General features: G+C 40.5%; 1 protein-coding gene across 1 annotated transcript in view; it reads left to right on the plus strand.

Annotated features, from left to right (window-relative positions):
* Positions 1 to 25,133, plus strand: part of SNX24 (sorting nexin 24) — a 569,481-nt gene that overhangs the window by 271,569 nt on the left and 272,779 nt on the right. Inside the window, exon 2 of the mRNA XM_053701609.1 lies at positions 5,248 to 5,331. Coding sequence (XP_053557584.1) covers positions 5,248 to 5,331 — 84 coding nt within the window. The remainder of the gene's footprint in view (positions 1 to 5,247; positions 5,332 to 25,133) is intronic.

The following is a 25,133-nucleotide window of genomic DNA, read 5'->3' on the forward strand; positions in this document are numbered from 1 at the left end:
TGTAGATGAGTGTCCTGGGGTAAGTAAGTCTTATTTTCTGTGACACTCTAAGCTATGGTTGGGCACTTTATTTATAAAGTTCTAAATATATGTATTCAAACATTTATTTGCCTTGACTCAGAATGTTCAACTTTCCTTATTTCCAGACAGTCAGTTTCATATTTGGGATTATGCATGGAAATTCTAGGTCTTATGACTGCTGCATCGGACGCGATCCCCTTTGCTCGTTTTCACATGCGACCTCTTCAGCTCTGTATGCTGAACCAATGGTGCAGGGATTACACGAAGATATATAAATTAATATCTTTAAAACCGATTGTACGACACTCTCTAACGTGGTGGACAGATCACCATCGTTTAATTCAGGGGGCTTCTTTTGTTCTTCCGACCTGGACTGTAATTTCAACAGATGCAAGTCTCACAGGTTGGGGAGCTGTGTGGGGTTCTCTGACGGCACAAGGAGTTTGGGAATCTCAGGAGGTGAGATTACCGATCAATATCTTGGAACTCCGTGCAGTTTTCAGAGCTCTTCAGTTTTGGCCTCTTCTGAAGAGAGAATCGTTCATTTGTTTTCAGACAGACAATGTCACAACTGTGGCATACATCAATCATCAAGGAGGGACTCACAGTCCTCTGGCTATGAAAGAAGTATCTCGAATTTTGGTTTGGGCGGAATCCAGCTCCTGTCTAATCTCTGCGGTTCATATCCCAGGTGTAGACAATTGGGAAGCGGATTATCTCAGTCGCCAAACGTTGCATCCGGGCGAATGGTCTCTTCACCCAGAGGTATTTCTTCAGATTGTTCACATGTGGGGGTTCCCAGAGATAGATCTGATGGCCTCTCATCTAAACAAGAAACTTCCCAGGTATCTGTCCAGATCCCGGGATCCTCAGGCGGAAGCAGTGGATGCATTATCACTTCCTTGGAAGTATCATCCTGCCTATATCTTTCCGCCTCTAGTTCTTCTTCCAAGAGTAATCTCCAAGATTCTGAGGGAATGCTCGTTTGTTCTGCTAATAGCTCCGGCATGGCCTCACAGGTTTTGGTATGCGGATCTTGTCCGGATGGCACCTTGCCAACCATGGACTCTTCCGTTAAGACCAGACCTTCTGTCTCAAGGTCCTTTTTTCCATCCGGATCTGAAATCCTTAAATTTAAAGGTATGGAAATTGAACGCTTGATTCTTGGTCATAGAGGTTTCTCTGACTCCGTGATTAATACTATGTTACAGGCTCGTAAATCTGTATCTCGAGAGATATATTATAGAGTCTGGAAGACTTATATTTCTTGGTGTCTTTCTCATCATTTTTCTTGGCATTCTTTTAGAATACCGAGAATTTTACAGTTTCTTCAGGATGGTTTAGATAAGGGTTTGTCCGCGAGTTCTTTGAAAGGACAAATCTCCGCTCTTTCTGTTCTTTTTCACAGAAAGATTGCTATTCTTCCTGATATTCATTGTTTTGTACAAGCTTTGGTTCGTATAAAACCTGTCATTAAGTCAATTTCTCCTCCATGGAGTTTGAATTTGGTTTTGGGAGCTCTTCAAGCTCCTCCGTTTGAACCTATGCATTCATTGGACATTAAATTACTTTCTTGGAAAGTTTTGTTCCTTTTGGCCATCTCTTCTGCTAGAAGAGTTTCTGAATTATCTGCTCTTTCGTGTGAGTCTCCTTTTCTGATTTTTCATCAGGATAAGGCGGTGTTGCGAACTTCTTTTGAATTTTTACCTAAAGTTGTGAATTCCAACAACATTAGTAGAGAAATTGTGGTTCCTTCATTATGTCCTAATCCTAAGAATTCTAAGGAGAAATCATTGCATTCTTTGGATGTTGTTAGAGCTTTGAAATATTATGTTGAAGCTACGAAATCTTTCCGTAAGACTTCTAGTCTATTTGTTATCTTTTCCGGTTCTAGGAAAGGCCAGAAAGCTTCTGCCATTTCTTTGGCATCTTGGTTGAAATCTTTAATTCATCTTGCCTATGTTGAGTCGGGTAAAATTCCGCCTCAAAGAATTACAGCTCATTCTACTAGGTCAGTTTCTACTTCCTGGGCGTTTAGGAATGAAGCTTCGGTTGACCAGATCTGCAAAGCAGCAACTTGGTCTTCTTTGCATACTTTTACTAAATTCTACCATTTTGATGTATTTTCTTCTTCTGAAGCAGTTTTTGGTAGAAAAGTTCTTCAGGCAGCGGTTTCAGTTTGAATCTTCTGCTTATGTTTTTTGTTAAACTTTATTTTGGGTGTGGATTATTTTCAGCAGGAATTGGCTGTCTTTATTTTATCCCTCCCTCTCTAGTGACTCTTGTGTGGAAAGATCCACATCTTGGGTAGTCATTATCCCATACGTCACTAGCTCATGGACTCTTGTTAATTACATGAAAGAAAACATAATTTATGTAAGAACTTACCTGATAAATTCATTTCTTTCATATTAACAAGAGTCCATGAGGCCCACCCTTTTTTGTGGTGGTTATGATTTTTTTGTATAAAGCACAATTATTCCAATTCCTTATTTTATATGCTTCGCACTTTTTTTCTTATCACCCCACTTCTTGGCTATTCGTTAAACTGATTTGTGGGTGTGGTGAGGGGTGTATTTATAGGCATTTTAAGGTTTGGGAAACTTTGCCCCTCCTGGTAGGAATGTATATCCCATACGTCACTAGCTCATGGACTCTTGTTAATATGAAAGAAATGAATTTATCAGGTAAGTTCTTACATAAATTATGTTTTTTTCCATTTTTTCCTCATATTTTATAATATTTTTTATAGTAAATTATAAGATATGATGAAAATAATGGTATATTTTGAAAGTCCATTTAATGGCGAGAAAAACGGTATATAATATGTGTGGGTACAGTAAATGAGTAAGAGGAAAATTACAGCTAAACACAAACACCGCAAAAATGTAAAAATAGCCTTGGTCCCAAACGGACAGAAAATGGAAAAGTGCTGTGGTCATTAAGGGGTTAAGGGGTTAAAGGGACATGAAACCCAAATTTTTTATTTCATGATTTAGAAAGAGCATACAATTAAAAACAACTTTCTAATTTACTTCTATTATCTAATTTGCTTCATTCTCTTGATATTCTTTGCTGAAAAGCATATCTAGATATGCTTAGTAGCTGCTGTTTGGTAGCTGCACATAGATGCCTCCTGTGATTGGTTCACCGTGTGCATTGCTATTTCTTTATTAAAGTATATCTAAAGAATGAAGCAAATTAGGTAATAGAAGTAAATTGGAATGTTGTTTAAAATTATATTCTCTACCTTAATCATGAAAGAAAATGTTTGGGTATAGTGTCCCTTTAAGGTTACCTGTAGTCTTTACATGATTAAAAAGAAAATATTTGTATCTAAATGGAATCATACCAATGGATTGTATTGTTCCAGATGTAAATATCCTAAAGCAGACTTGATACATTGCTTCTGGCAATGCCCAAAAATGCAAACATTTTGGTCTAAGGTTTCTCTTTGGTTAAACAAATATGTCCAAAAGCGGTACTGGAGCGCATGTCAGACGGAATAGGCAAACAGCTACCAAACGATCCTATTTCTACTCCTGTCCAAACTGCAAGACAGTAATGCTAGGGACCTGTTGATCCTCATGCTAAACAACGCTAAAACCCTAATCCCAAGACATTGAAAATCCTCCAATATCCTGACTGAGAAAGAGTGGGAGGACCAGGTACCACCACCTCCAATCAGGCTCATTAGTCACACACGAACTTAAACTATCTTTATGGAACCAGCACAAAGAGCGACACAAACTTAGAACCCACTAATATCCACTATACCAAACATCAGGCTTTGCCCTTAGACACCATCTTAGCCAGTTGCCAGTACCCTTTTGAGGATAACGCTATTTAATATATGTTGTAACTCATGTAATATCCCAGAGACTGTAATATAGAAGCACCTATGTACTGAACTTGTTGCACTTTTATGTATGATGTATGGACCTTTATTCCAAAAGCACTTTTACTGCTGTACCTCATTGTTATGCTATGGAAATATTCTTATCTACGTTTTGTAAAATCTGTTATTTTTTCAATAAAAACTTTAAAAAAAACAAAAAAATAAAATTATGTCCAAAAGAAACTAAATTTTGCTAAAATGCATATAATCTTTTTGTATTCTACAGAGAATAAGCTTCAAAACCTAATTAATACTGCCATTCTTTTAGGTAGACATTTGATCTTGAAAGTCTAAAAATAGTCCAAGGTTTAATGCTTTTGGGAAAAATATGTTAGATCAACTTATATTGGAACAATTTAACCCAACATTTCCTTTGGAAAGAAAAATACCATTATATATATATAATTTTTTTTTCAGAAATGGGGAGACAGAATACCCATATGCTAAATCACTTGAAAGTGATGGGGTGTAACTGTAAAGTGCTGAACATTTCTATGTAAAAAAAGAAAAATATTTTACCTCAAAATTTCTTCAGCTCACAACAGTGCTCTGTGAACAGATTTGTTGTAGCTACTGTCGGCTGTATGTTGGAGAAAACAACTGCCAATCAGCTTTATCAAGTGCTAATGTCACACTTTATTGTGATCTTATGAGATTTCATTGTAAACTTCCTAAAACCTAGGAGGAACATAACATGACTGTGCCTGCTCATGCCAGATGAACCCCCCCTTGCAAGTCCCAGGACTAGCATCCTGATAGGCTGCTTAAAGACCCTTTACAATGGGATTTTCCTTTTTTTACATAGAGATGTTCAGGTGAAATTTTCTAGTCCGCCTTTTACAGCTAGGCTGCATCACTATCAAGTGCTTCAACATGTCAGTATCATGTGCCTTTAACACAAATTATGTTTATCTGCTTTTAATAGTCAATTTCCTACTGTAGGTTTTTACTCATTTTAGTATTTTACTCAAGTAAGTGGGTTAATGTGCTGAGAGACACTATTGAGAGTTATGTGGCACAAAGATGGTCCCAAGGCAATGTGATAACTGGAATTCCGTATTCAAGTCAAAGTGCTTCTTTTTTTTTTAACCTTTTTGAGTCTTTTAATATTGTTTTGCACTTTTTAATTTTTGCAAATGTTATCAGTGTGATATTTGTGATCTATTTTTAAGAGTTACTGGAAAAAAAAATTCAGTTGTGTTTAATCAAGAATACTAATGCGTTAATCATTTTTTATTTTTCTTCGACATCACTTAAATAAATGTAAACAAAACGCTATCACTTAAATTCTATGATTGAGTTAACTCTTGTTTTCTTCATTATTGTAGGTATTTAGAATAGAAGTCTTAGTGAATGGAAGAAGACATTTTGTTGAAAAGCGGTACAGTGAATTTCATGCACTTCATAAAAAGGTATATATTTGGATATAAAAGCATTTTGTGTGTGTGTTATACTGTATACGGATAACCATGACAATGACAGAATAAATTGACACAAAATTAATAAATATTTAGTGAATATTTGAATACGTGATTTCAATGTTTAAATGTGTTTATTTAATATAAACTCAATGTGTTAGTTTTGATAAAGTGCAAAAGTAGGAAAAAAATGGTTTGTTTACACTAACAATTAATTAGTAGAAACTGGTTAGGGCTAAATTAATAAATACTGAAAACAAAGTCACTGTATTAATAAATTAAGTAAATAAGGAAAAGGGAATAAAACAACTCTTCATGCATCAAAAATAAATGTAATATAACCTAAATATTTCAATTATATAGATGAGTCAGGTGAGTGGGCACCATTTGTATTGCACACTGGGAAAGGTAGAGGAGTGATGGAACATCGCAGCTGTAGGCCTCACTATAACCTATCAGTGTGCCAAGCATAAGCAGGCTGAGCTATCATACAAATTAGCTGCAAAATAACACACTGGTACCTTATTGTACTACTACACTCTATTGCAGTTAATTGTGAAAAACTGGAATTGTATAATTTATTTTATTAAATTGAGACATAATAGAATGCATCTCTATCAATAGGGTTTTTGCTTATTTGCATTTAAACTTGAGTGTTGTTAGACTGTGAATGTTTGTTTAAAACGCGCACTTTGAAATCCTGAATAGAAAATGTGACATGAGAAAGAGATCATGTGTACAGTTGGGTAGGCTAAGTCTAACTCTTTAAATGAGACCTCTGTCCCTGTCCTTCTCTAAGAACTGACATTTTAATATGTGATTTATTATACTCCTAAATGTATGTAGTCTTACTCGCAAAACTATTTCAGTAATATATATATAACACACACTTCGGAACAAGCAAAAAAAAATGTAGAGAGCAGACGTGGCTGTTAATCACTGCTTTAACAATTGGCCGTGATATTTATCTTTTAAGCAGCTTGGTCCTGCAGGACACCTGTATTGTTTCAGGTTTGTGTCTTTCAGTCTAGAGCAATTCATCACTCACCCACATAGTCTGTCATGGGCTCCAGCAGCTGTGATGATGGCCTCTTGAAAATGTGACACATTTATAAAGTGAACAGAAGTGAGTTTGTATGGCTTACATTGACGATAGCTGAGATAAATTCTATGCTATTTAACCCATTTGACATTACAGCATTATGAACTTCTCTGTGTAGCTACTGGGTTTATCTGTATAGAATATAATATGAACATAAACAATACATTTATCCCCTTAAATTTAGCCATATATAAAACACTAATTATTAAGTTGTTAAAACAAACTAGAAATCATCATATAATCATTATTATGGTATTTATAGTGTTGTCTGTAGTCTGCCAGACCAAATTATTAGATTTTCTATAGAAAAAGAGATGAGAAACCAGTGTTGTGAGTCAAATAGTATTTTTTTTTCTTGGTTTCCCTTTTACCTATTCAGGAAATTGTCTTCTTCACAAAACTATTCATCGCACTTCTTCTTCCTACATATGCACTTCTCCTTCCTGCTGTTTCTGTTTCTACATATTTGGCCTAAGTAGTATGGCTGCAGTTTACTCCATCATAAAGAGCAAGATATATCAAGCAATTTCTCCTTTTTTTGCGCCTAAAAATGCGCACACAGTCTCATCCTCATATTTATCAACCTTAAATGTGCTTAAAATTTTGTACATCGACAGTTTATTCATACCTGGCACATCGGTGCACCCAAAAAAGGAGTTTAAATTGGATCTCTTTAGTCTAGGGTTGCCATATTACCGCTTTAAGGTAGGACACTTGAAAACGACATGTCACGGGCTGTTTTAAAGAAATGTTTATGTAATGTTCCATTATAAGAACCCAACATATGTATTTTTTTTTTATGCCCCCCCCCCTTAAAGCGGCAATATAACAACCCAACTTGAGTTGCATTTTCAATAGCACAACTGGTAACACATTAATACCTCCAGAAATTAAAACAATTAATTATTACAGCTATCATGAAGGCCCTGGCTGCACTACCGCCTTCAAATAAGCGAAAAAGGTCAGTTCAAATTTTACCTTCTACAAGTAATATATGTAATACTGAAGTATCTTCGAATGATGATTCCTCTGACAGTGAGTTTCGCTCATCTGACGTAGAACCTGATAATTCCTCCTTTTTATTTAAAGTTGAACATATTCATTCTCAATTGAAGGAAGTCTTAGTCACTTTAGGGCAGAGCTTTCCAAACCTTTCATGTTGGTGACACACTTTTTAGACCTACATCATTTCGCGACACAGTAATTTATTCAGTTGTACTAGCAAAAAGGAGGTTAAACTAACTTGTTTTAAGAGATACGGACACATACATAAATTATATAATAATGAAATTTACAAGTAACAGTAAGTATGTGCAAGAATTAAAAAAAAGTTTAATAACACCAATAGCTACTTACTATTTAATGGGATGTATGAGGTTGATGGGATGAACACAATTTCTGAATATTTGGTGGAATATTAAATAAAGACACTCTCATTTCATCATCAAGTATTTTTAAGTTTCCACTTCCTATCCATATATCTACAGGGAGTGCAGAATTATTAGGCAAATTGTATTTTTGAGGATTAATTTTATTATTGAACAACAACCATGTTCTCAATGAACCCAAAAAACTCATTAATATCAAAGCTGAATAGTTTTGGAAGTAGTTTTTAGTTTGTTTTTAGTTATAGCTATTTTAGGGGGATATCTGTGTGTGCAGGTGACTATTACTGTGCATAATTATTAGGCAACTTAACAAAAAACAAATATATACCCATTTCAATTATTTATTTTTACCAGTGAAACCAATATAACATCTCAACATTCACAAATATACATTTCTGACATTCAAAAACAAAACAAAAACAAATCAGTGACCAATATAGCCACCTTTCTTTGCAAGGACACTCAAAAGCCTGCCATCCATGGATTCTGTCAGTGTTTTGATCTGTTCACCATCAACATTGCATGCAGCAGCAACCACAGCCTCCCAGACACTGTTCAGAGAGGTGTACTGTTTTCCCTCCTTGTAAATCTCACATTTGATGATGGACCACAGGTTCTCAATGGGGTTCAGATCAGGTGAACAAGGAGGCCATGTCATTAGATTTTCTTCTTTTATACCCTTTCTTGCCAGCCACGCTGTGGAGTACTAAGACCTTGTCCTGCATGAAAATCATGTTTTTCTTGAAGGATGCAGACTTCTTCCTGTACCACTGCTTGAAGAAGGTGTCTTCCAGAAACTGGCAGTAGGACTGGGAGTTGAGCTTGACTCCATCCTCAACCCGAAAAAAGGCCCCACAAGCTCATCTTTGATGATACCAGCCCAAACCAGTACTCCACCTCCACCTTGCTGGTGTCGGACTGGAGCTCTCTGCCCTTTACCAATCTAGCCACGGGTCCATCCATCTGGCCCATCAAGACTCACTCTCATTTCATCAGTCAATAAAACCTTAGAAAAATCAGTCTTGAGATATTTCTTGGCCCAGTCTTGACGTTTCAGCTTGTGTGTCTTGTTCAGTGGTGGTTGTCTTTCAGCCTTTCTTACCTTGGCCATGTCTCTGAGTATTGCACACCTTGTGCTTTTGGGCACTCCAGTGATGTTGCAGCTCTGAAATATGGCCAAACTGGTGGCAAGTGGCATCTTGGCAGCTGCACGCTTGACTTTTCTCAGTTCATGGGCAGTTATTTTGACTACTGCCCGCGCTGCAAACACACTGCTGTCCCACTCAATGACTACACATGCAGTCACGAGCCAATCAAGAAGACTACATGTGCAGTCAGGAGCCAATGTGCCGCCAAAGCCACCAATGGGAATAGTTTCATTTCCCACTGAGCTGCGCCAATTGATTAAGATGATCTGTGACCCACAAGGTATCAATCATGTGTCAACCATGTGATATGCGTAGCAGGCTGGCGGAAAGTCAGAAACCAAAAAAATAAATAAATTTGAAAAAATTTGTGCTGAAGCAGGGACACACCTACACACTGCTGCCGACACACTAGTGTGTCCCGACACACAGTTTGGAAAGCACTGCTTTAGGGGTTAAGGAATCTAAACATTCTAATGATAAACCCTGTAATCTTTTAAATTCAGTTGATAAAACTGTTGTCAATCTCCCTCAGATTTTAGTTATAGCGAAAAGAATCTAATGGCACTAATACATGTATTAGAAAACCCTTACAATCCCAAATAAATAAATTATGTGTGATTGATGAGTTGAAGGTGCTGTGTATTGAGTTTAATGACGCACAGGTTTTAAGAGAGGTGAAAAGACCAACTCTTATAAGGATACTCTAATAGCACTCAAGGGTTAAAAAACAATCATGCAGCTTGGAAGCTGATAAGAGTGAACAACTTGCATCAAGTATAGCAATGTTGGATTGAATGATATAAAACTTAACTTTTATTAAGTCACAAAATAAATTAGGATACTTTAAGCAGTAAAAATGTATAGAAAAAGTGAGTTGCCAACTATAATTTGCAAAATGACTGTAGATAGCTCAACTGTTTCCAGCACACAGTGTATGATGCTGGTGATCTAAGGTTAAAATTTCTGTGAATTGCGCTTATGAATATACTGGTTCTACTATTATCTCTCACATACACATCCATAATAGCCACTTATATATTGTAGCTAAGTCATGCGTATCTATAAAAGCTAGTGGTTTGCTGGTAGTGAGGGGATAGGTGGAGCCGTGGGTGTATGTTTAAAGACTCAGTTCCCTAGAGGAGTGCAACTGAATGTTGACACAGTTAGGGTTAATATGGTTACAGAGTACACAATAGATGAGTGACAATAAATGCGCTCAAATGGAGCACATTATAAGCGTCTTACTAGTGTATCTCTGATATAAGTAGTGCAACATGCAAAAGTCTTTGTAGACTAATAAAATTTGCGTTAGAAGTGCAAATTCAAGTTGCAGAATTTTCGTGAATTGCGCTTATAAATGTACTAGATCTGCTATTATCACACACGTATCCATCTGTAATAACCACTTATATATTATAGCTTGATCATGCGTATCTATAGAAGCTAGTGGTTTACTGGTAATAGGGAGATAGGTGGAACCGTAAGTGTATGTTTAAAGACTTAGTTGCCTGAAAGAGTGCAGCTGAATGCTGCCACAGTAAGAGTTACTATGGTTATAGAGTACACAATAAATGAGTGACAGTAAATGCGCTCAAATGGAGCCAATTTTAGGCATCTTACTAGTGTATCCCCGATAAAAGTAGTGCAACACAAGATAACAGAGTCTTTGTGGACTAATAATATTAGCGTTAAAAGTTCAAATTCAAGTTATGGAATTGAAATTCTTTTCACTGAGCTGCTACAACATAATAACTATTGAGGCAACACGCATATCTAATAAATCAGTAGTTAACTGCATTAAGGTAGCCTAAGGCTGCTAAAATGCAGGAGCTCCTAGGACTCCTCACCAATACCCTTTGGTCTCTAACATGTTTCGCCATAACCTGCTTTGTCAAAACTCCTTCAGATTTTCCCTATACCTAATGCTGTCTTAATCCTTCTACAAGGTTTCAAAAGCTATATCCTTTACCTACTGCTAATTTAGTGTTATGGGAAATGGTTCCTAAAAACAATGGGACCATTTCCATTCTAGTTAAACGTACAATTATTCCTCTAGAAGATGAACATCTTTTAAAGACCTTTTAGACAGAAAACTTAAATCTTATCTAAGAAGGGCATTTCTCCATACTGGTTATTTCTATTGCTGATGTGGCGCTGCTTCTGCTTACTGGTTAACCAGTCTTGCACATCAGTTATCCACTGACCCTGAATATTCTAATCTTTTGAATTTACTTCAAAATGCAAACCATTTTATTTTTTATGCAGTATTTGTTATTATGAAAATGAATATCAAAAGCATGACTCTAGCCATACTTACCAGGAGAGCCCTATGGCTTAAATCCTGGAATGCTGACATTGTGTTTAATACTAGATTATTATCTCTTTCTTTCCAAGGAAAGAAATTGTTTGGGTCTGAACTATTCTAACTTCTATTATGTCTATTATGTCTACTATTACTGGAGGTAAAGGAGCTTTTCTTCCTCGAGACAAAAAGGAAAATGTAAAGCTCTGAATCGTTTTCAGAAAGCTTGGTTACAATCTGTCCAAAATAAAATAAGGCCTCCTATAGGATTTTTTTTTTCTAACCCATATTCCACAACATCCAAAAAAAAAGCTCAAGCTTTTCTTCAATCTGTCTTAGATCTGGAAAATATGGGAGTAATTGTTCCTTTTACAGGAACAGGGGACTGGATTTTTTTTCTCTTGTTAAGTGTATCCAGTCCACGGATCATCCATTACTTGTGGGATATTCTCCTTCCCAACAGGAAGTTGCAAGAGGATCACCCACAGCAGAGCTGCTATATAGCTCCTCCCCTCACTGCCATACCCAGTCATTCTCTTGCAACTCTCAACAAAGATGGACGTAGTAATAGGAGAGTGGTGTATTATAGTTAGTTTTTTAACTTCAATCAAAAGTTTGTTATTTTTAAATGCTACCGGAGTGTACTGTTTCATCTCAGGCAGCATTAGAAGAAGAATCTGCCTGTGATTTCTATGATCTTAGCAGAAGTAACTAAGATCCTTTGCTGTTCTTACATATTCTGAGGAGTGAGGTAACTTCAGAGGGGGAATAGCGTGCAGGTTTTCCTGTAATAAGGTATGTGCAGTTAACATATTTCTAGGGATGGAATTTGCTAGAACAATGCTGCTGATACCGGATTAATGTAAGTTAAGCCTTAAATGCAGTGATAGCGACTGGTATCAGGCTTATTAACAGAGATACATACTCTTATAAAAGTGTAATATAAAATGTTTGCTGGCATGTTAATCGTTTTTATATATGTTTGGTGACAAAACTTATTGGGGCCTAGTTTTTTTCCACATGGCTGGCTTGATTTTTGCCTAGTAACAGGCTTTCCACTGTTGCAGTATGAGTGGGAAGGGCCTATTTTAGTGCTTTTCTGTGCAGATAAAAATACTGACAGAGACATTCAGCTTCCCTCTGCATGATACAGGACATCTCTGAAGGGCTCAAAAGGCTTCAAAGTCGTGTTTGAGGAGAGTAACAATCACAGTAGACTGTGGCAGTTGTTGTGAATGTGTTTAAAAAAACGTTTTTGTCATTTATTATTCTGTTTTTGTTATTAAGGGGTTAATCATCCATTTGCAAGTGGGTGCAATGCTCTGCTGACTTGTTACATACACTGTAAAAATTTTGTTAGTGTAACTGCCTTTTTTCACTGTTATTTCAAATTTTGTCAAAATTTGTTTCTCTTAAAGGCACAGTAACGTTTTTTTATATTGCTTGTTAACTTGTTTAAAGTGTTTTCCAAGCTTGCTAGTCTCATTGCTAGTCTGTACAAACATGTCTGAAACAGAGGATACTTGTTCATTATGTTTAAAAGCCATGGTGGAGCCCCATAGGAGAATGTGTACTAAATGTATTGATTTCACCTTAAACAGTAAAGATCAGTCTTTATCTATAAAAGAATTGTCACCAGAGGGGTCTGTCGAGGGGGAAGTTATGCCGACTCTCTCCCCACGTGTCGGACCCTTCGCCTCCCGCTCAAGGGACGCACGCTAATATGGCGCCAAGTACATCAGGGACGCCCATAGCGATTACTTTGCAGGACATGGCTGCAATCATGAATAATACCCTGTCAGAGCTATTATCCAGATTGCCTGAATTGAGGGGCAAGCGCGATAGCTCTGGGGTTAGACCAGATACAGAGCGCATAGATGCTGTAAGAGCCATGTCTGATACTGCGTCACAATATGCAGAACCTGAGGACGGAGAGCTTCAGTCTGTGGGTGACGTCTCTGAATCGGGGAGACCTGATTCAGAGATTACTAATTTCAAATTTAAGCTTGAGAACCTCCGTGTATTGCTTGGGGAGGTATTAGCTGCTCTGAATGACTGTGACACAATTGCAGTGCCAGAGTAATTGTGTAGGCTGGATAAATACTATGCAGTGCCGGTGAGTACTGATGTTTTTCCAATACCTAAAAGGCTTACAGAAATTATTAGTAAAGAGTGGCATAGGCCCGGTGTGCCCTTTTCCCCACCTCCTATATTTAGAAAAATGTTTCCAATAGATGCCACTACACGGGACTTATGGCAGACTGTCCCTAAGGTGGAGGGAGCAGTTTCTACTTTAGCAAAGCGTACCACTATCCCGGTTGAGGACAGTTGTGCTTTTTCAGATCCAATGGATAAAAAATTAGAGGGTTACCTTAAGAAAATGTTTATTCAACAAGGTTTTATTTTACAGCCCCTTGCATGCATTGCGCCTGTCACTGCTGCGGCGGCATTCTGGTTTGAGGCCCTGGAAGAGGCCATCCATACAGCTCCATTGACTGAAATTGTTGACAAGCTTAGAACTCTTAAGCTAGCTAACTCATTTATTTCTGATGCCATTGTTCATTTGACTAAACTAACGGCTAAGAATTCCGGATTCGCCATCCAGGCGCGTAGGGCGCTATGGCTCAAATCCTGGTCAGCTGATGTGACTTCAAAGTCTAAGTTACTCAACATTCCTTTCAAGGGGCAGACCTTATTTGGGCCTGGTTTGAAAGAAATTATTGCTGACATTACTGGAGGTAAGGGTCATACACTTCCTCAGGACACGGCCAAATCAAAGGCCAAACAGTCTAATTTTCGTGCCTTTCGAAATTTCAAGGCAGGTGCAGCATCAGCTTCCTCTGCTTCAAAACAAGAGGGAACTTTTGCTCAATCCAAGCAGGCCAGGAAAACAAGATTATCTGCAAACCAGATAAAGAAAGAGGCATTCCTAAGCTGCGTACAAGATCTCCTTGTAATGGGAGTGATCCATCCAGTTCCGCGAACGGAACAAGGACAGGGGTTTTATTCAAATCTGTTTGTGGTTCCCAAAAAAGAGGGAACCTTCAGACCAATTTTGGATTTAAAGATCCTAAACAAATTCCTCAGAGTTCCGTCATTCAAGATGGAAACTATTCGAACCATTTTACCCATGATCCAAGAGGGTCAGTACATGACCACAGTGGACTTAAAGGATGCCTACCTTCACATTCCGATTCACAAGAATCATCATCAGTTCTTGAGGTTTGCCTTTCTAGACAGGCATTACCAATTTGTAGCTCTTCTATTCTGGTTGGCTACAGCCCCAAGAATTTTTACAAAGGTTCTGGGCTCACTTCTGGCGGTCCTAAGACCGCAAGGCATAGCAGTGGCTCCTTACCTGGACGATATCCTGATACAGGCGTCAAGCTTTCAAATTGCCAAATCTCATACAGAGATAGTTCTGGCATTCCTGAGGACTCATGGGTGGAAAGTGAACAAAGAAAAGAGTTCTCTATCTCCTGTCACGAGGGTTTCCTTCCTAGGGACTCTAATAGATTCTGTAGAAATGAAAATTTACCTGACGGAGTCCAGGTTATCAAAACTTCTAAATGCTTGCCGTGTTCTTCACTCCATTACGCGCCCCACGGTAGCTCAGTGCATGGAAGTAATCGGCTTAATGGTAGCGGCGATGGACATAGTGCCATTTGCGCGCCTGCATCTCAGACCGCTGCAATTATGCATGCTCAGTCAGTGGAATGGGGATTACACAGATTTGTCCCCTCTACTAAATCTGGATCAGGAAACCAGAGATTCTCTTCTCTGGTGGTTATCTCGGGCCCATCTGTCCAAGGGTATGACCTTTCGCTGACCAGATTGGACAATTGTAACAACAGATGCCAGCCTTCTAGGTTGGGGTGCAGTCTGGAACTCCCTAAAGGCTCAAGGTTCATGGACTCGGGAGGAGAAACTCCTCCCAATAAATATTCTGGAGTTAAGAGCAATATTCAATGCTCTTCTGGCTTGGCCTCAGCTAGCAACACTGAGGTTCATCAGATTTCAGTCGGACAACATCACGACTGTGGCTTACATCAACCATCAAGGGGGAACCAGGGGTTCCCTAGGGATGTCAGAAGTCTCCAAGATAATTCGCTGGGCAGAGACTCACTCTTGCCACCTGTCAGCGATCCATATCCCAGGTGTAGAGAACTGGGAGGCGGATTTTCTAAGTCGTCAGACTTTTCATCCGGGGGAATGGGAACTCCATCCGGAGGTGTTTGCTCAATTGGTTCTCCGTTGGGGCAAACCAGAATTGGATCTCATGGCGTCTCGCCAGAATGCCAAGCTTCCTTGTTACGGATCCAGGTCCAGGGACCCAGAAGCGGCACTGATAGATGCTCTAGCAGCGCCTTGGTTCTTCAACCTGGCTTATGTGTTTCCACCGTTTCCTCTGCTTCCTCGTCTGATTGCCAAAATCAAACAGGAAAGAGCATCGGTGATATTGATAGCGCCTGCGTGGCCACGCAGGACCTGGTATGCAGACCTAGTGGACATGTCATCCTTTCCACCATGGACTCTACCTCTGAGACAAGACCTTCTAATACAAGGTCCTTTCAATCATCCGAATCTACTTTCTCTAAGACTGACTTTATGGAGATTGAACGCTTGATCCTATCAAATCGTGGCTTCTCCGAGTCAGTAATTGATACCTTAATACAGACACGAAAGCCTGTCACCAGGAAAATTTACCACAAGATATGGCGTAAATATCTTCATTGGTGTGAATCCAAGAATTACTCATGGAGTAGGGTTAGGATTCCTAGGATATTGTCCTTCCTCCAAGAGGGTTTGGACAAAGGATTATCAGCTAGTTCATTAAAGGGACAGATTTCTGCTCTGTTTATTCTTTTACACAAGCGTCTGGCAGAAGTTCCAGACGTTCAGGCATTTTGTCAGGCTTTAGTTAGAATTAAGCCTGTGTTTAAACCTGTTGCTTCTCCATGAAGCTTAAACTTGGTTCTTAAAGTTCTTCAAGGGGTTCCGTTTGAACCCCTTCATTCTATTGATATCAAACTTCTTTCATGGAAAGTTCTTTTTCTGATGGCTATTTCCTCGGCTCGAAGAGTCTCGGAGTTATCTGCCTTACATTGTGATTCTCCTTATCTGATCTTTCATTCAGATAAAGTTGTTCTGCGTACAAAACCTGGGTTTTTACCTAAGGTGGTTTCTAACAAGAATATCAATCAAGAGATTGTTGTTCCATCATTATGTCCTAATCCTTCTTCAAAGAAGGAACGTCTTTTTTGCATAATCTAGACGTAGTCCGTGCCTTGAAGTTTTACTTACAGGCTATTAAAGATTTTCGCCAAACATCTAACCTGTTTGTTGTTTACTCTGGACAGAGGAGAGGTCAGAAGGCCTCGGCAACCTCTCTTTCTTTTTGGCTTCGGAGTATAATCTGTTTAGCCTATGAGACTGCTGGACAGCAGCCTCCTGAAAGGATTACAGCTCATTCTACTAGAGCTGTGGCTTCCACCTGGGCTTTTAAAAATGAAGCCTCTGTTGAACAGATTTGCAAGGCTGCAACTTAGTCTTCCCTTCATACTTTTTCCAAATTTTACAAATTTGATACTTTTGCTTCTTCGGAGGCTGTTTTTGGGGGAAAGGTTCTACAGGCAGTGGTTCCTTCTGTTTAAGTTCCTGCCTTGTCCCTCCCATCATCCGTGTACTTTAGCTTTGGTATTGGTATCCCACAAGTAATGGATGATCCGTGGACTGGATACACTTAACAAGAGAAAACATAATTTATACTTACCTGATAAATTGTAGTGTATCCAGTCCACGGCCCGCCCCCTGTCCTTTTCAGGCAGGTCTAAATTTTAATTAAACTACAGTCACCACTGCACCCTATGGTTTCTCCTTTCTCGGCTTGTGTCGGTCGAATGACTGGATATGGCAGTGAGGGGAGGAGCTATATAGCAGCTCTGCTGTGGGTGATCCTCTTGCAACTTCCTGTTGGGAAGGAGAATATCCCACAAGTAATGGATGATCCGTGTACTGGATACACTACAAGAGAAATAAATTTATCAGGTAAGCATAAATTGTTTTTTTTTTTGTTTGTTTTTTTCAAACCAGCTTTATTAGATGAGAAAAGAACAATCAAATACATTAACAAAGTGGTATACAAACAGGTTTAACGAAGGTACTCATTTTCTGCTATGAGTGGATGTAAGTCCCATTTGGGAGGATGAACGATAAAGTCCAGTACAGTTTGAGTAACTGGAAAGAGGGCCATCACGGGTATCCCAAGGGTTTACACAGATTAATGGAGAGGAATGATATACGACAGGAGGGATTCGCAGATCCACATGTATTAGCAATAACATGCAAAAAGAGCATTTATAAGAAGAGCTCTGTTATATTGAGCTGGCTGTTTTATAGCGAGAGTTTTTGGCAGGTTATATAAAAGAAGAAAGAAAGGAAGAGAAATATTATACAATCTTTCGTAGACGGAGGATACAGGTAGAAAAGAAGAGTTAGAGTACACTGAGGGGGGAGGGGAAAAGAAGTGACTGCACAGAGAGGGGGAGGGAAAAAAAACACACTGACTAGAAGTGATTACCGGAGCGTGTGGAATGTAGTATTTAGGATGAGCCTGAGGAGGGGTTCCAGGCGGCCAGCATCATCTCATAAGTTACAAGCTGATTGTGTTTATGGTAGTGCAATTTTTCCAAGATTAGTAGCTCCTCTACAGCAGTATGCCAGTCGGAGAGCGTGGGAATCTCCCTTGACTTCCACAGTCTAGGAATAAGTCTCTTGGCACCTGTGAGCATGATCAAGAGAAGGGCCTGGATGTGTCTGCTTTTGGTATCAGGGAGACGGAGGAACAGGATTGTTTCGGGAGAGACTGGGATGTGTGTGTTTATCTTAGCGGACATTTCTCCAAGAACTGACGTCCAATAGTCTGTCAATCCTGGACAGTCCCACCATATGTGAATAAGTGTGCCCTGTTCCCCGCACCCTCTCCAGCAAGAGTCTATGGCTGATGGGTAAATCTGGTGAAGTCTGGCTGGTGTGTAGTACCATCTAGTCAATAATTTGATATGTATTTCCTGAACTGTTGCTGAGACCGAAGAGCGCTTAATCAGTCTAAACAATTTGAGCCATTCTTCGTCTGCTATGTTGGAGTTAAGGTCCCTGTTCCAAGCCCTAGTGAATGTTGGTAAGTGGGAGTCTGGTGGAGTGAGAAGTAATTTATATATTTTTGAGATCAGTCTCCTAGGGGGCGCTACTGCTGTGCAAAGTATTTCAAAAGGGGTGAGATCTCTAGTGAAATCGCTTTTACTTTTGTGATGTGTTAGGTAGTGGTTTAGCTGGTGGTACCTCAGCCAAGAGGAAAAGATGACTCAGTATTGTTCCTGCATATCGTGTTGTGAACGCAGTTTGCCCTCTGAGAGTGCGTAATAAAGAACCCCAGCTCTCAAGCTTTGAGGAGTATTTACACGTTTACTTAACTCGTAGTATGGGGTCTCTGGGTTTTTTATGATTGGTATCATTGGGGAGGTCCTAGTTGAGATATGTGTGCTGGTTGCAATCGTTCTATCCCATTCGAGTATAGTTTCTGACGTTAGGTGGTATTTATTTAGATTTTTGGGGCGCTTTGATGCATGAATCCATGCAAGGGCTACTACATTATTGGTGTGAAGAATCTGGCCATCTAACCTGACCCATTGTTTTTGGGTTGTATTATGAGACCATTCGACCAGTCTTTGAAGTAGAATTGCCCTTCTGTATAGCGCTAAGTCAGGGAAACCCAACCCTCCCCTGTCTTTTGGTAGAGTGTTTTCTTGGGAATTCTGGGCTTTACCCCGGACCAAATGAATTGCTCTAGGGACCTTTGGAGGTGGGGCAGGAACTCTGCTGGTAGGTGGATTGGCACCGTCTGTAAAACATAGAGGATACGTGGCAATATATTCATTTTAATTAGGCCTATTTTCCCCAGCCATGATAAGGATTTATTTCTCCAGGAGGACATATCGTTGACGATGTTTTTGCGCAGTGAGAGATAGTTGTCTTTATACAAATCTGCTGGGTTTGCTGTTAGAAAGATACCCAGATATTTCAGTTTGGAGACGGCCAGAGGGATATTAAAGTTGGTTGCTAGGAGTGGACTTGTTCAAGGGGGGGCATTAATGTTAAGGAGTTCCGATTTTGTTAGATTTAAGTGGAAATTGGAAAGTTTTCCATATTCCTCAATCTCCCTCAAGAGTTCAGGAACGGACGTATCAATATCTGTTAGGGTGTAGAGAACATCGTCTGCATATAATGCCTGTTTATTTTCTGTATTGCCAACCTTAATCCCTCTAATTATGGAGTTGTGTCTGACCTTTTGCGCGAGCGCTTCTATTGAAAGGGCAAAGAGGAGTGGGGATAGGAGGCATCCCTGTCGGGTCCCATTAGAAATCGAGAAAGTATTCGACAAAGTTCCATTAATCCTAATCCGCGCATTTGGGGCCGAATAAAGTGCAAAGGTTATGTTAATGAATGATTCCCCAAACCCCATCGCCCTCATACCCTGACGCAGAAAAGACCAGTCGACACGATCGAAGGCCTTCTCCGCGTCGGTCGAGAAGAGGGCCATAGGTACCCTCTCAACCCATGCAAAGTTCATTAATTGGATCACCTTATTGGTGTTGCCTCGCGCTTCTCTGCCGGGCACAAAGCCCACTTGGTCGGATGATATGAGGTGTGTGGTAAAAATTGTTAAGTCGGTTGGCTAAGATTTTTGCTAAGATTTTGATATCCAAATTTAGTAGCGAAATGGGGCGAAAGTTAGCTGGGGAGGTGGGGGGCTTGCCCGGTTTAGGGATGACAGTAATGTACGCTTCGAACATGGTGCTAGACAGCGAGGGACATTCAGTCAGGCTATTAAAAAGCTGGAGCATTAGGGGTCCCAGAGAGGCACTGAACAATTTATAGTATTTAAGGGTAAAACCGTCTGGGCCCGGGCTCTTCCCACTTGGGAAGTCCTTGAGAGCTTGCGCCAGTTCCTCTGCCAAGATGTTCGCATCTAAATTATTTCTTTGATCGGAGTTGAGCTGTGGGAGCTCTAGCTCTGCCAAGTATTGGTCTATCTGAAGGTTTTTAGCTGATATGTCCTCCGGGGAGCCGTCTGGGTCTGGTGGGTGATTTATGTTATACAATGACTGGTAGTATGAGTGAAAGGAATTTGCTATTTGTTTGCTGCCTTTCAATATTGTTCCGTCAGGCTCCCGGATGCTGTGTATATGTTTTTTAAGCTGCTTTCTGTGCACAGCCCTAGCTAACAGTTTGCCGGGCTTGTTGCCTCCTTCAAAGTATTGTTGTTTGACATGCAGGATCTTGCGTTGGTATGCCTCTCTAAGGTGTGCATTTAGTTCGCCCCTGGCCTTTTCTAGTATTTTCTTGGAGTCTATGTCTAGTGGGTTTCTTTTATGTTTTCCTTCTGTGCTTTCTATGAGTTGTAGTAGTTGGATGTGTTTTATCCAAACTTTGTGTTTGAGGAATTCTCCTCGTAAGATGCATTTGTGTGCTTCCCATACCGTAATAGGGGATGTCTGTGAGGGACTGTTATGTGTCAGATAATCATCCAGTGCCCTCTGGATGTCTGCTTTTACTAAAGGGTCGTTCAGTAAGGTTTCATCTAGTCTCCAGGTGTATGTTGTGGGGGGGAGGTCTGGCCACTGTACCGTGCATGTTACAGGCGCATGGTCCGACCAGGTTATTGGCCCTATAGAACATGAAGTAACCATGTCGAGACCATTCGAGTCCGTGAAGAGGTAATCTATGCGGGAGTATTTATTGTTCGGGGAAGAGAAAAAGGTAAAGTCTTTACTTAGAGGGTGTAGTGTTCGCCAGGTGTCGTGTAGTTGTAAGCTTGATAGTGTATTTTTTACTGATTTGATTATTTTTGGTAGGGTGCTGGTCGACCCATTCGAAGTGTCTAACTGTGCATCCATAGTTATATTAAAGTCTCCGGATAGAAAAAACGTGCCCCTCGAGAGGTCTAGGAGTAGCTTGGAGAATTTGGTCATGAATTTATGTTGATCAGAGTTTGGACTGTACAGGGTGGTCGTAAAGCGAGCCTATGATGATTATGTATCTGCCCTCTGAGTCTTTTTCAACATGTGTGATCTTAATGGGGATTGAATGGTGAATCAGGATCCCAACTCTGCTTTTCTTAGCGGGGCCGGAGGCAAAGAGGGCTGTGGGATATTGTGCGTTGAACCATTTTGGTTCTTTTCCCTTGCGGAAATGCATCTCTTGGAAAAAAAGAATGTGGCTGTATAAGTGTTTAAGTGCTCTAAAAGCTATGGACCTCTTACCAGGGTTGTTCAATCCCTTTGCATTGATTGTAGTCAGTGTAAGGTCATGTGAACCAAATCTGCTGGTTCGGTGGTCCATTCTAAAAAAAACCCCCAAAAAAACCAAAAAAAAACTGAGGGGTCGGAAAGGGAGGAAAGGGGACTGTAGGAAGAAGTAAGGGAAAAGTAAATTTAAATGATGTGAGGTCGCAGAGGTTAGGGGAGTGGAAGCGAGAAAGGGATTACTCGGTGTAAGAGAGTAGGAAGAGGGAGTATGGAGTGCAGTGAGAGAGAAGAATAAGAGAAAAGAGGTTACAATTTACCAAGGTGAATCAAACAAAGGTAAAAGAAAGAGGATCTCAATCGGGGTAGTAACCCAAAGGCAAGTGCATATACATAGGTTAATTATATCTCCTGAGGGTGGCTAGGCCACTCCCCTGGGAGATGTAGAACTAGAAGGCATAATGAGTTATTGATTACATAAGGGGATATGAAGGATGGGAAGGGGGGGGATGGAGAATGGGTTAGATGAGGTAATATGGTGATGTGTGGGGGAAAGGGGGAGGGGTGTTTGGCAAGGGAGAGGATAACTTACATGATGAACAGTAACAATTACAATTACACTTTATGTTTAAAATGGCACACGAACTAGCAACTAAACCTTGAAACAGTCAGTTTTGTTAGACCCTGACAAACTCGACCCTGAGGTCAACAGATTTTCTTCTATATTAATCCTAGTAATATAAGGTTATCAAGGCAAACCATAAGAGAGAGCCTCGCTAACTCTGAGAAATGCAGTATAAACTTAGCCTGTGAGTTGTCAGAGAAGGTGATGTCGGTCACATTTTGAATAAGAGACAGCATCGTCCTCCAAGAGGAGGGGATACAAGAAATCCCAAGGTCCCCCCCCCCCAGCTCAGCAAGGGGGGGGGCCCACGGAGAAGTTCAGAATGTTTCTTATGATGCTGGTGATAAGGCACTCCAGATCAGCAGGAAGGCAGCATCTGTTGCACTTATCAGACGTAACCTATTAAAGCAAAAAAGGATACAGCTGTAAAGGGGTTAGTCCTGGGATTTCCAGAACCCTGAGGGGTGGACTAACAGTCAACGCAGTGTTGGGTTCAAGAGGTTGTGGGAATGTTCCCAGAAGTATGTCCCTGTTGATGTTGCCCATCGGTAATGGAGATGTTTGCGTAGAATGCCTGCACATCTGACCCAGGACTGAATATAGCTGTTTTGTTCTGATGAGTGGCTATAAGTGAGACTGGGAAACCCCATCTATATTGAATCTTATGTGCCCTCAGTTTAGCTGTAATGTGGCCAAATTCCCTCCTCTTCTGAAGGGTAGTAGGAGACAGGTCTGAAAAGATTTTGGATTTCTTCGCCTGCGTGATGAACAGGGTGTTTGAGTCGGGCACATCTAAGGATCTCCTCCTTATCCTTATAATTTAAAAACCTGACTATGATGTCTCTCGGGGGTGCTTTGGGGGGTGGCTTGGCTCGAAGGGCTCTATGTGCTCTTTCTAGTAATATGTCTGGGGCGGACGGAGAGTCTTTTAGGGAGCGGAACAGGCTCTGTAGATAGCCGTCTATAGCTGGAGGATGTATAGACTCAGAGACTCCCCTGAATCTCAAATTGTTTCGACGGCCCCTGTTGTCAAGGTCCTTGATTTTATCTGATAATGTTGAATTGCCTCGGCATTGCTTTTGATTTCAGTGTGCATTGCTAGAGAGGAGGCCTCCTGGTCTTGTTTAGCCTCTACTTGAGTGACCCTGGTGTCTAATGTAGTGATATCTTTCTGTAGGTCATTGAATAGATTCCGCATTTCCTGTACGGCATTTTTGATATCATCTTTTGAAGACAAATGCCTCAGGTCCTCTTTAGTGATTGTGCTGCTGTTGGTGGTATGGTTATCCATGTCCTGAGTCAGTGTGGGGTTGTCTGCCCAGGCAGCTTCCATATTTTCTGTGGAAGGGGGGCAAGGGTGGTCTACCTGTTTCAGATATTTATTAAGAGTACTTATAGGGGTATTTTGTCAGCCTTGTTTTGCTTTTTACCAGGCATTCCTTAATTTCCCCTCTTAGGTGTGAAGCTGGGTCTGGAGGGAATGTTCTGATATAGCTCTGAGCTCCAGTTTTAAGACAAAGTGAAAGTGCTGGGTCTGTGGAGTGACTGTGCAGCTGGGCTATGAGATGAAAAGAGGCCCTGCAAGAATCTCTTTTGTATGTGCTGATTTAGGACTCTCTGTTGTTTACAGGGGTAAATTGCACAGGACCTGTGGTGTACAAAGCAAGACTGATAAGGGTGTTGTTAATAACCTTGCCCTTTGATGTGTTTGGTATAGTATGTAGCTCTCTGTGATCTGTCCCTCCAAGTTACAGCTGCTGAAGCGGTATCACGCTCCTGAGGCTGTCACCTCTGCATGTTGTTGTTTTTTTGGCTGTGCTAAGGTCGCCGATGTCAGCGACTCACAGAGAATAGAGTTTCAGCTGCCCCCTAAGAAGAGGTGAGATACGGGGAAGATTTCCCTGAGCGCTAAAAATTGGTGCTTGTGGGGAGCGTGTATTCAGATGAGCCGTGATTAGGCCTAGTCCTTTTTTGGTGCGGTGCTGCCGCGGGTGTTTGGTGCAGGTCTTACCCTGATAAGGAGGGCAGGTTTCAGAGTCCCTGTTCCGGTCAGCGGCGTGAGATAGCAGCCTCCTTTCTCTCTGAGGTCGGGTGTTCCAAGGATGTCAGATGCAGGAGGAGACTCCAGTGTCCGTCCATTCCAGCTTCCTCCCTTCTGTTTGTAATGGCCGTGAGTTCTAGCGATAGCTCAGGGAGCGGGTATTTGCCAGATAATTCTGCTCAGCTGTTCTGTGTAGTAGGGGATGGGGTGGTGAGAAGTTATTTCTCCATATGTAGGTTTTTGTGATTCGTTTTATGCCTAAATTAGACTATGAACTGCCTGGGGGTTTAAGAGCAAATTCAGAACACAGCCATCTCCCTGCGTGGCTTGGCTCCGCCCCCCAGGGGACTGGATTTTATTCAAATCTCTTCATTGTACCAAAGAAGAAATACTCTTTCAGACCTATTCTGGATCTTAAAACTCTAAACAAACAAATTTGTACGAAATTCAAACTTTCAAAATGGAAACTATCAGGACTATTCTGCCTTTTATTCAACAATGTCACTTTATGTCCACAATAGATTTATAGGATGCTTATCTTCACATCCGAATTCACATAGAACATTACCAGTTTCTGAGGTTTTCGTTTCTGGAAAAGCATTATCAGTTTGTTGCTCTTCCATTTGGTCTAGCTACAGCTCCAAGAATATTTACCAAGGCTCCAAGAATATTTACCAAGGTTCTAAGTGCCCTTTTATCTGTAATCAGAGCTCAGGGTATTCTGTAGAATGATAAAAAGAACAAAGGGGCGCCTTATGTGTAGATCCACCAGACAGATATAAAGAAGTGATACTCACAATCCGCCAAATGGGTACTTTCATTTTTTTAGAGCACCCTTATGTGCTTGTAGATACAGACTGATATACTTAGGGGCGTATCAGCTCAG

This window comes from Bombina bombina, chromosome 2, assembly GCF_027579735.1.
Source record: "Bombina bombina isolate aBomBom1 chromosome 2, aBomBom1.pri, whole genome shotgun sequence".
In the NCBI taxonomy this organism is placed as follows: Eukaryota; Metazoa; Chordata; class Amphibia; order Anura; family Bombinatoridae; genus Bombina; species Bombina bombina.